General features: G+C 42.8%; 1 protein-coding gene across 1 annotated transcript in view; it reads right to left on the minus strand.

Annotated features, from left to right (window-relative positions):
• The window catches only part of rdh8b (retinol dehydrogenase 8b), a 25,636-nt gene extending 17,007 nt beyond the window's left edge, over positions 1-8,629 (minus strand). The window contains exon 1 of the mRNA XM_056236769.1: positions 8,482-8,629. Coding sequence (XP_056092744.1) covers positions 8,482-8,587 — 106 coding nt within the window. The 5' untranslated portion in view covers positions 8,588-8,629. The remainder of the gene's footprint in view (positions 1-8,481) is intronic.
• Between the last annotated feature and the right edge of the window lie 3,871 nt (positions 8,630-12,500).

The following is a 12,500-nucleotide window of genomic DNA, read 5'->3' on the forward strand; positions in this document are numbered from 1 at the left end:
TAGATATAATCGGAAGGATGCTAATTGGCATATAATTATTCAAATGTGATTTATCTACAGATTTTTAAATTGGGATTGCTTTCCTAAAGGACAAATTTACAATGTGTGTAATTGGGCGTACTAAAGAATCTTTATTTGATTTGATTAACATTTCCATAAAGCCATAGCCCTTTGCTTTAGAGCTTTTCAATGCATCAATAATATTAGCTACTTCTAATTCAGTTTCCTCCTCTTCCTGGAAAATAGCTCTTAGTACTTAATAGGTCAATAAGGAATATCTTTTAAGGTGAAAAGCTGGGTTAATTCATCAACTGAATTTATAAAATGTGTATTAAAATTAGTAGCTATAGTTAATGAATCCTTTACTAAAATATTGTTAATTTTTAAGTTTAAAACTAACTTTTCCAACTAATTTATTAATAGTTTGTCAGATTTTTCCCCATCCCGTTTTGATGCCTCAATAATGTCCATAAACACTGGCTTTGGCCTTTCCTAAAGTCTGTATTACTTTATTCCTCATAGAAGTGCATTTATATATCGATCAGGAATTAGACAATGCTTTTGTGAGGAGCGGATCTCTATCCTACATTCATTGTTAACCCAGAGCAACGTGTTCCCTTTTATATTTCTTAAGCGTCCGCTTCTAGAGAACCACTCAAACACTTCTTTAACTTTTCCCAGAAACTAATCACACCCCCGCCCTCTCTGCTTCCGCTTAGCGGGACTTTACTCCAATCAAACTCTTTCAAAGCTATTCCAAGACTTTGCTGCTGATTTTTAGGGACTGTATCAGAAAAAGCGTTTTGTAAGTTTTCTTGAAAAGAACATTAGGGGTTGTAACGCGCTGCTTCAGGAAGAAGGAGAAGGATAGCTCACAACTGAAGATATTACGTGCGGAGGCCAGACAGACTCACGGAGGCGATATGCATCTCAACTCGTGCTTTATTCCACATCGAACTCGTGCAGCATAACTATCTGTCGCACGTCCTTCCGTCCACATCGTTACTTAACAAGCAAAAGTAAAATAATATAAAAGTCGGCATCAAACAGAAATTAGAATTACACACATGGGGTGTTTGAGGCACACGGCATATAGCACATACAATACCAAATAATGTCGACTCTTCAACAGGAGCGCGCAGCTCTTAAAGGGGCCACACCCTACCTTCACTCGTCACAGATTCTTAAAGGGGTCACACCATATTTCCACTCGTTACAAATTTCCCCCGGCCAAAAAAAGGCTGCCCTCAGCCGTACACAGCAAAGGAAGACTTCGACTTAACAACCACTCATACATGACTGATTTGAAAAGTTTACAAGACAAAGGGATAGCTATTGTACAAACAGTACGAGCATACATGTTAGCACAGTGTACATTAGTTCAGTAACACATGAGAAAAGTTTGATCACGACCCAAAAATGAAACACTCCATTTTTTTTTTCGATGAGACCCATGAACACACAGGAACAATAACAATTAACACTCTGGAACAACAGTCTAACGCAGTCTGTCATGCTTAATCTAAGTCAAACCTTTTAACATGGTAGGGATTAGTCCACTTATTCACCGTCCAGTCAGATGTAACTCTAGGGACTCTTCTCGGTCTCAGCGCATAACGACTCAGACCCTGATTTGCGGGTTCGCCAGTAACTGCGTCAGATGTCAAGTCATGAGAGTCAGAGACACCCACACCGTCAACAATGTCAGGAGTAAGATCAAGTGAGTGTCCAGTACAACGTTCCAGCGAATTTTCATCTGAGTGTCGATTCAAAGATTCGTTTGAGTAGTCAATACCAACACTCTGGTCAGCATTACCCGACTCCTCACTGTCTGTTTGATAATCAAAGTCCTCACCCAAAGGTAGTGACATCTCAACATCAGCATAGGAACTTGTTGTGGGCACGGCCGTGTCCCATGAATGAAAAGGCTGCAGATTTACTACATGAAACACGCCAGCATCTTCTCCAGTGTCCACGTTTGAAAGTCTGTAATTGACACTTGAAAGTTTCTTAGAGACGCGAAATGGTCCAGCATAAACTGGGGCTAACTTGGCTGTAAAGTTTGCACCAGCATCAGATTTGGGGTGGGTTTTTACCCTGACCAAGTCATCCACAGCATAGGAAACCATGCGTCGCTTCTTGTCATAATAGCGCTTCTTTTTTGAATGGCTTGCACTTAGAGCAGCTCTGGCATGATCGTGAGCATCCTGCAGGGAATATCTCAAACTCTCAGGATAGGGTACCCCAGGATCATCAACTCCCACAGAATTTGGCTGTGTTATCAAGTCAAGCGGCGTGTCCAACTCACGGCCATATAACAACATTGCCGGCGATTGACCTGTGCTCTCATGGCAGGCAGTTCGAAGAGCAAAACAGAGTTGTGGGAGATATTTATCCCACGAAGTGTGCTTGTCGTCCACGTAAGCACGTATGGCAGTCTTAAGTGTGCGGTTTACCCTCTCAGTGGCGTTCGTTTGTGGGTGGTACGCAGTTGTCAGCCGGTGTTCTGTACCAAGGGCCCCAAGCACATGCTCAAAAAGATTGCTCACAAACGGAGTCCCACGATCCGAAATGAGGTAGGCTGGTGCACCATGTCGAGCAAATATCTCACTCAAAAACTTACTCGCTGCCACTTGAGCTGTCGCTGACCGCACTGCACACACTTCCACCCATTTTGAAAAGTAATCAACGAAGACGATCAGATGTTCATTGCCACTCTGAGTACGTGGAAGCGGACCCACAAAATCCACTCCTGTGTATTCCCAGGGTTTCATTGGCCTGATCGGAACCATCAGCCCTGCTGGTTTTCTTTGGCTCGTCTTCGTCAACTGGCACACAGGACAAGAAATAACGTATCTTTTCACATCTGTCCCCATTTTGGGCCAAAAGAACCTTTGTTTCAGCCTGGCCAGCGTTTTTGTCACCCCCAGGTGTCCAGCTGTAGGATGGTCATGATAATACCGGAGTACAGTGGATCGAATTACTGTAGGGACATATAACTTAAGCTGCTTCATTGGGTGGAGACTGCAGGTTATCTTAGGGTCCTTGAAATAGAGCAGACCATCATGAATGACATGTTCTTCGTCTGTACCGCCCCCTTCAAGGTTTCGAAGAAGATTGCCAACCACTGGGTCACCTTTTTGTAACTGCGTCAACTGCTCTCTGTCAGTTATCGGGACCGAGGAGAGACTGCGCAGATCCAACCCAGCGATGACCGCATGCGGAGGAAGAATGTCAATAGGGCCCTCACAATGCGGCAGTGGGTTGCGTGATAGAGCGTCTGGAACTTTATTCTGAACCCCTGGCCTGTGGACGATGTTAAAATCAAAATCTTGTAGGCGCAAGGACCATCTCGCCAGTCGTCCAGAGGGGTTGGGACGGTTCATTAGCCACCTCAGGCTGTTGTGGTCAGTATAAATGGTTACACGAAGGCCCTCGATGTAAGGTCTGAAATGTTCCAGAGCCCAAATCACTCCCAAACACTCCTTCTCAGGTGTTGAGTACGGTCTTTCCGCTTTGTGCAACGTCCTGCTCGCGAAAGCTACCACCACATCTCGCCCCAAGTCATCCTTCTGCATCAAGGCCGCACCAAGGCCCAAGTCACAAGCGTCAGTGTGGATGGAGAATGGGCGTGTGAACTCCGGAAGGCACAGAATGGGTTCAGACGTAAGGCAGTTTTTCAAGTAATCCATCGAAGCCTGACAACTGTCGTCCCAGTTGAATGGAGTTTCCTTTCTTGTGAGTTTAAAAAGTGACTCAGCTTTTTGAGCATAATTTGGAATGAATCGCCTGTAATAGCTTGTGAGGCCGAGAAATCCTCTCACTTGTTTCACGTCCGTCGGCGTTCTGAACTCTGTGACCGCATCCACTTTTCTCGGATCAGGAGAAATACCATCCGGAGTGACCCTGTATCCTAGGAAGATGAGCTCACTCAAGCAGAACTGACACTTATTTAGCTTGAGAGTAAGACCAGCTGACTCAAGTCTAGAAAGGACTTCCCGGAGGTCTTCCAAGTGTTGTTCAAAGGTTGGGGATACGACAACAATATCATCCAAGTACACTGCACAGCACTTGTATACCAATCCAGCAAGGACATTGTTCATTACTCTCTGAAACGTGGCTGGGGCGTTACTAAGCCCAAAAGGAAGGACTTTGAATTGAAAAAGGCCACAGTGTGATGCGAATGCTGTCTTTGGCCTTGACTGTTCCTCTACCGACACCTGCCAGTACCCTCGAGCCAAATCAAAAGTAGTAAGAAATTTTCCACGAGCCAGGAAATCCAATGATTCGTCGACTCTGGGCAGTGGGTACGAATCCTTAAGTGTCAGGTGATTAAGGCCTCTATAGTCTACGCAAAACCTGTGGTCTCCACATGGCTTCTTGACAATTACCACAGGCGCAGCCCATGGGCTTGAAGATGGTTCGATGATGTTTTCTTCCAGCATCATCTGAATCTGATCTTCAATGATTTGTTTTTTAGCCGGTGAGCTCCGGTATGGCGGGAGGTGAACTGGTTTTGCATCACCCGTGTTGATTTCGTGCTCCCCCAATGAAGTGTGCCCCAAGTGTCCATCAAACAGGCTCCAAAAGTCTTTAAGAAGGTCCAACAATTTCCCTTTTTCTTCCCTTTTCAGACAAGCTCTCTCAACTTTCTCATCCAAAGCAGACTGGCAGACATTTAAGAACATTAAGCTCCCAAGCTCAGGTTCATCCAACCACTCACTCAAAACCTCCTGGGGTGTAGATTCCCCCAGTGTCACCGTCCTTGATGGGATGTGAATGCTGACTGACGCTCGCAGCATAAAATCCATCCCTAAGATGATTGGAGAGGATAGATCAGGGATAATGACAAACCGATGGTAGAACTTTTTTCCTTGGAGGCCAATGTTCAACCACACAACACCAGTCGGAGTGCAAGAAGCACCGTTGGCGAGCTGAATCGGGGGAAAAGTCCAAGGCTGAACCTTCAGAGAATGTCGCAAGTCATCAGAAATCATATTTGTACGAACAGCTGACAGTGAGGCACCGGTGTCCAGTGCTGCGTCTATGGCTTTATGACAGAAATTGACCTTGATCATAAACGGTGTATTCCAAAATGAAGGAGAAGTACGGTCCTCCACATGACCGAGGACAAGCGGCTCAGGTGGGGACATAAGACAAGGGTGAGGCGCATTTATCTTCTGGAGGGAGGATTGCCTCGGTGAAATGTCCTCCCCCCTTTGAAGTTTACCTTCTGCCGAACAGAATTGTGCTTTTGCTCCTCCCTGTCTTCGTATGTCCTAGCTTGAGTATCCTCCTCAGCGTTCTGTGGCTCAGTCGAGCCTGGACTTGTCACTTTATCAGTGGCTGGGAAAGACACAGTCTGTTGTGCAAAGTTACAGTTCGGACAGTTTCTTGAAGTGAAACCAGGCGCAGAACATCTGAAACAATAAGTCTCTTGCTTATTTTTGCTTTTCTGCAATACTGGAACATTTCGGCTGCCAGGGCCGAGAGCGGAGTGCAGCTCGTGTGCACACATCACGAGGTCTATGACTGAAGTAATTTGTGCGCCGTACAGAGCAACTCTGTAGCGCTCAAGTGCATGCTTGCAGATAAGATCAATCTGCTCCTGTTCTGGTGGAGGAGACTTTAGTTTCTTGAATTCAGACAACAAGTGTGCTACAAACGTAGGGAATGGTTCTCCTTGAGCTTGTACACAGTCAAGAATACCTCTCCAGACACGCTCTTGGTTATCCGCTGGAAGAAACACAGTCTTGAACAGGGTGCAGAACTGTGTCCAAGATGTTACATGTGCACTCAACACTGTAAACCACTTCCTGGGTTCTTTAGCTAAGAAACGTGGTAGTTCGAGCAAAATTTGAGCATCGCTGAGACCCAAAGAATTTCTGTAGGCATCCACGAGAGGAAGCCAGTCATCAGCTTGAATTTTCTCATCATTTCCAAACACTGGGGGCTCCAGTCTCGATTGATGCAAGACGGAGGCCAAAGTTCTGGTTGCATTATTCAAATCATAAGAGCTTTGAGCCAGGCCAAACGCATTTTCGGTTCTGGCGTTCATTTCTACTCCAAAGGACCGAGGCCCCTGTGTGTGACCAGCTGGTGCTTGAGCATGTGGAGTAGACGAAGCAACAGGCCTGACTTGTGAAGGCAACTGGTATGAAGCAGGTACATGCAAGTTTTCTGTGCAACGATCAATAATACCTCTTTGCAAATCAAGAGACTCACTCAGGCACCTCCGCAGCATTTCCACTTCCTCCTTCAACGACTCAACTTGCGTCTCCAGGCGCTCCCCTGACCCAGGCACTGCCACTGGCGCTCTCCGTCTGGCAGGAAACTCAAAGCATGCAGATAGGTCAAATAAATCAGTCTCGTCATCAACACGTCTGGCCATTATATCAAAATCAGTTTGTCAATATGAAACTCCAAACAATGAATTAGTAAAATATCATTCAACAAACAATTCCAACATGCATTAATTTCCTGTACGTGAGTAACAAAGCAAAGCAAAGGTAATAAACAATTTGATACCCTTTTCAAAAGAAGAAAGAGAAAAACATTTTTAAACAACCATATGCTTCATTTGTACTTTTTTTTTTTTTTTTTTAGTTCCTTCGATGAGTAACGTGTGAGCGTCGAGTAGTTATTACCCAAAGACAACTCACAGCAGAGGTTCAGGGAAAAACCCAGTGCAAAAAAAATCTCAACCAGTCAATTCAATTCAACCAGTTCAAAATTCAGTTCCAGCAGATGAACACAAAAGAACGTAGCAACCAGGCCTGAATCCCCGAAACAGTCAAAGTTCACAAACGGACTAATTTCCGATTACCTCAACGAACAATCCAACGTGCCCCAAATTCACAAAGATTGCGTCCATGACGACTTAAATCCACTGGAATGTAAAGAAATATCCTCTGCGTCAGCAACACAAAATGTCTGCCCCAGCTTCGTCGAGCGACTCGGGCCTTACACGCATACGCAGTGAAATTTTCCTCGTGTAAACTCACACATGACCGGCTGGATGTTCACAGCATTTTCGGAGTCGTCCGTCACAAACCGGCTCGTCGTCCGTGTCCTCGCATTAAATCCAAGGCCAGAGATAAAATGTTCGGGCGCCACTTGTAACGCGCTGCTTCAGGAAGAAGGAGAAGGATAGCTCACAACTGAAGATATTACGTGCGGAGGCCAGACAGACTCACGGAGGCGATATGCATCTCAACTCGTGCTTTATTCCACATCGAACTCGTGCAGCATAACTATCTGTCGCACGTCCTTCCGTCCACATCGTTACTTAACAAGCAAAAGTAAAATAATATAAAAGTCGGCATCAAACAGAAATTAGAATTACACACATGGGGTGTTTGAGGCACACGGCATATAGCACATACAATACCAAATAATGTCGACTCTTCAACAGGAGCGCGCAGCTCTTAAAGGGGCCACACCCTACCTTCACTCGTCACAGATTCTTAAAGGGGTCACACCATATTTCCACTCGTTACAGGGTGATCGGGGCACAAACTAACCCTAACGTTTAAATACTTCCACACATGCTAGCTAGCATGATACAACTTAGTGTATTTACTAGTTGCCATAGCAACAATAAAAAGAGAAAATATTGCGCCACAATTCAGAAATCTTTGGATGATATCACTGAACATTTATTTATCCATAGCAAAAGTGAATGTATTACTTAAGTTAATTTGTGCATCTCTATTTTTTGTGTTTATTTAAAATGAGAGAAATCTGATATAATTTTGATATGGTTGTTTAACGCTGATCTAACATTAGAACACACTCGCCGGGGTTAAACCCCATTGCTCAGGCGGGGCATGTTGTCACACTGCGCGTTATTAGAGTGATATTATATTCTATACTTTTATGGATTCTATTGAGAAAAAGGTGAGTAAAGACTGAGTGTCAATGTTCAGAAATGATTAATTATTATGATGTTTTGAACTATGCTGGATTTGTTGTCAAACTCAAAAATGTGTTTATTTTTGCCAAAGTTAATGATTGCATTTTATTGACACAATATTTTAGTTTGTCTTGTATATTTTTTGATTAGATCAGATAACATTTTAATCAGTCATATGGTCATGTTACAATGAACCCCACCTATGGGGCATGTTGTCACATTTCACTTCCATTCTTTCAGGGTAAATCAAAGAAAAAATAAACACTATTAATGGGGGGGGAAACACATAATTGAAATACTCTGAGCTCTAAGTAGGTTTCCACAAACTGATAAAGTCTGAAAAGGTTGTGCTCTCCACTATTATGGTTTATTTCAGACTGAACTGTCAAAATATTATAATGCTTTTAAACTCTTTCAGGTTTATTTGTAAACGATAGATCTGTTCTAGTTTTAGATCGAGGGGTTATTCTAGTGGGCTGTTCTATCAGTTGTGTGAAATTAGAATAGTTAAAAACTGTTTTAAGTTTTAAAACATTGTTCCCGGGCTCGGTCCGGTTCGGTCTTACCGTGGTAGCGCTTGTTGTCGTCTCTCGCGAGCTGCACGGCGATGCCCAGCCCGATCCCGGACGAGCAGCCGGTGATCAGCACCACTCGCTGGCCCTCCGTCGCCATGGTTTCCGCGGAGCTTTGAGAGAGCAGAAGATCTCATAAGATCAGGAGAACGCGAGCGCGCGCAGTCACGGGAACGCGCGGGATTCTGTCAGCTCACGGCCCGAGGGTGAGCGCCTTTATAAAGCACAATCACGAAAGACTTCTACTTATAAACACTATATCTACACTTTACTGAAGCAATCATGTGTGTGACCCTGGATCACACAACCACTCACGGGTAGGCCTATATTTTGTATGGGTCAAAATGATCGATTTTTCTTTTATGCCAAAAAAAATCATTAGGATATTAAGTAAAGATCATGCTACATGGAGATATTTTGTACATTTCTTACCGTAAATATATAAAACATTTATTTCCGTGAGTGAATGCAGCACAATCGGGCTTTTTTGCACCCTCAGATTCCAGATCTTCATATAGTTGTTTCTTGACCAAATATTATCCTTACAACACTCATCAATGAAAAGCTTATTTGTTCACCTTTCAGATGATGTATAAATCTCAATTTCAAAAATGGCCCCGTGACTGGATCATTAGAGCCGTAGATAGCGCGTTATCACTGGTGGTGTTGTTTAAAGCTCCAGTCCGTAACTTTTTTAAGTTAAAAATAATCCAAAATAATTATATTAAAAAAAACTTATTCTGCCAGTGGTCAAAACTATCTGCTTGCCATAGCTAGATTCAAAACGGTTAGCTTGTAATAATGATTTTAATTCCAGTGGTACTGGTGGGTTTCCGCGGGAAATTCGAGCATGTCTTTGCGTCATGACGTCACACCCGTACACATAAAGAAGGAGTTTCGGCTAGCCGGCTATACTGCGCGTGACGACATGTTTAGATGTATAGGCTTTTCTCGCAGCACTTTACATGATTAAACTTATGGCATCCAGAAAGATCCAAACAACAATCATCAGTGTCATCAACTGGAGATTCAGCAGTTATAAAACCCAAAAGACTTCGTACTTCGGATTTAAGGTGGCTAGAGAAAGAGAAAGAAACCGTCTCATGCGAACACAAGGATTTAAACATCGGCGGGGCTTTTGAAAAGTGCGTTAACTCCGTGTTTTGAAGGGGTTCAAAACGGAAGAAGAGACGGCTTTTTTTCTGCTTAACAAGTAAGACATTTCAATAGTTCAATCGTGTAACAGTACGTTTTCTTAATTCACACAGTTATGGAGTTTCCTTTGTTGTGCCTTTCTCGTTTTGCTATTATGGAGAATATGAATTCTGAACTACACAGGTAATCATAAAACACATTATATTTAACATTAGTCACGCAATGCTGATGTTGTTAACATGAACAATTTGAGAACAAAGTAGGCTATAATTTGCACGGTTGCTGTAAATCGCGTTGATTAAATCTAACGAAGCTTATCATGTCGAATGCTTTTTCCCCCTTAGTTGGTCAGAACAAAAATGGATGTTACTTACTTGTTCAGAAGACATTTTCTTATGAAAATTCTTATGTTGGTCAAACTTTCAAAAAGTGAATCTGTGATCTGTATCAACTACCCCGTGTCAGAGGGGTATGCAGCAACAAGTGTGCCATGTAATAAGTGAGTAGGGACGAGTGAGAGCTAACAGATAAAAGTGCAAAATTGTCATTTATTAATACAATTAAACTATCAACATGACATCATGACTTTGCGTAAACATACACGCCACTTTCAATTCAAGTGGCGTGTTATCTATACGCATTTTGAGGTATCCGCGTGTATGTCCACGCCGAAATCTTTTGCGTGTATGTCTACGCCATTAAATGTCCGAGTGATTCCGCGTGTATGTGTACGCCGTTAAATGTCCGAGTGATTCCGCGTGTATGTGTACGCCGTTAAATGTCCGAGCGAAACGAAGCAAAATCTATATCTACATCTGTGGAGCGATATTTCTTTTCCTAGGATGGTAGGAGAAGACTCATAAATGGTATTAACCCCAGTGACGGGTAGGTTTAGGGACGGGGTTGGGGTAGGTCATATATTTATATATACATAATACAGTAATATAACGTTAAGTCAAAGGCGTTGATAAACACGCTGAAAAGCGATTATGCGTGTTGATAGCACGCCAAAAATGAAAATACGAATTGGCGTGTCATACATACGCCATTTCATGAGATCAGTCTGAAACTATAGCTACTCCAGCGTGATGAACCCCCCTAAAGAAACTATAAGCTGAATTGGAACAGCAATACCAGTGTTTCTCACAGGATCTTCGGTAAAACTATAGTAGGTGGATCTCTGTTTCTCTAGGGGGGTTCGGGGGCATGCCCCCCCGTAAGAAAATTTTGTGTTCTTTAATGTTAAATTCAGCAGTCTGGTGCACTTTGAGAGTTCAAAATTAAAAGCTCGAACCCATATTCAGGGTGCAAATTAAACAAAGAAAAATTCAAACCTCTTTTAGTTAGTGTCTTGTCTACATTACACTATAATAATAGTTATAATATTAATCCCATAGTAATAGCCATATATTGTAAAACAAATGCACTGAAAAATAAAGGAAACTTTCATAGTTAGTTTTGTACTAATTTCTATACTTGAAAGATATAAGCACATGATGACATGTTTCATGGGCCGGTGTGTCAGAAAAAAAACTAACGCTGACTTTTTTTGACCAATGCATTACACCGGCACTAACCCAGCGCCGCCAATTAAGCAAAACAACAACAACAACAACAACAAAAAAACAAAAACGAATGGGCCGCCGATGTACGAGTTTTATGGGCCGTTAAGACAAAAAAAAAAAAAAGTATGAGATGTATCGGCCGAAAAAGCACGTCGGCCCACCGGGAATCTCCCGGTAGTCCCGATGGCACATAGATACAGTATAGATAGCCTGCCCTACATGCCTGGATGTCACACTTTAAATCCTACCTGTTGGCTTTCAGCATGCACTTATTTCTTATTTAGCTGCTGTCGCATCAGTTGACATACCATCTCCTTTTCCCGCTTTCTTTTTCTATTTTTAGCCCCACAGCATTTTGTTTTATCCATCTTTTTCGACGACAACTCACTACTCGTACCAGCTCGCTCAGCGCTCACGGCGCCCCCGCCTGCTCGCGATATCACCCCGCCCCCCTTCTCCATGAGGGCGCCTACTCTAGCCTGTTAGTCCTCTAAAATTTTATATAACATTGAAGAAATGCAGAAATGATTTAAAAAACGCACAACAGCAGCTACATATAGAAAATACAATATATATATATATTTTTTAATTAAATTTGATTATTTTTTTTTTTTTTACCATCGCTTTGGCGCCCCCCATGGTGCTGCGCCCCTATGCGCCGCATATAGCGCATACCCACTTTTTGCGCCACTGTTCTGTATGCCAGTATCCACACAGCGCGGTGACTGACAGCAGCACTCGCCTCAAAGCACTGTGTTCATCCGCGCTGTTTCATGCCGATTTACAACCCACGTAAAGATGATAATTCCGCGAATCACTGCAGTTACAGATTTCGAACAGAGAGATGGCGACAAAGAGGAAAAGCTACGGACTGCAGCTTTAACGGGCCGCTTCAACTGCTAAAAAGAAACTATGTTAATAATTGTAATGTACGGTGGCCGAGAGAGCTCAACGCGCTGCAACTGAAGAAAACACATGCAAATAGAAAAAAAAAACGCGTGCAAATAAAAAAACACCCGCAAATTAAGAAAACATCTTCATCAGTTTCACAACACATGTGTGCTCCAAATACTCACAACACCACCACAAACGCACTGCAAATAACACAGAACACAACGGAAATGTTTCCAGAGGAACCAAATAAGTGACGAACCCGGCTGGGACGTGCTGGTGCTTACAGCTTAAAATTATACTTTATTTATTTATTTGTGCAAAACATACAGAGATTATTTTTTTTTATGACATACAACTTGTATACAATGTAAAAAATGTATTAACAATGTGTTCAATGTC

This window comes from Rhinichthys klamathensis, unplaced genomic scaffold (genome assembly GCF_029890125.1).
Source record: "Rhinichthys klamathensis goyatoka isolate OS25496 unplaced genomic scaffold, OSU_Roscu_1.1 h1tg000463l_1, whole genome shotgun sequence".
In the NCBI taxonomy this organism is placed as follows: Eukaryota; Metazoa; Chordata; class Actinopteri; order Cypriniformes; family Leuciscidae; genus Rhinichthys; species Rhinichthys klamathensis.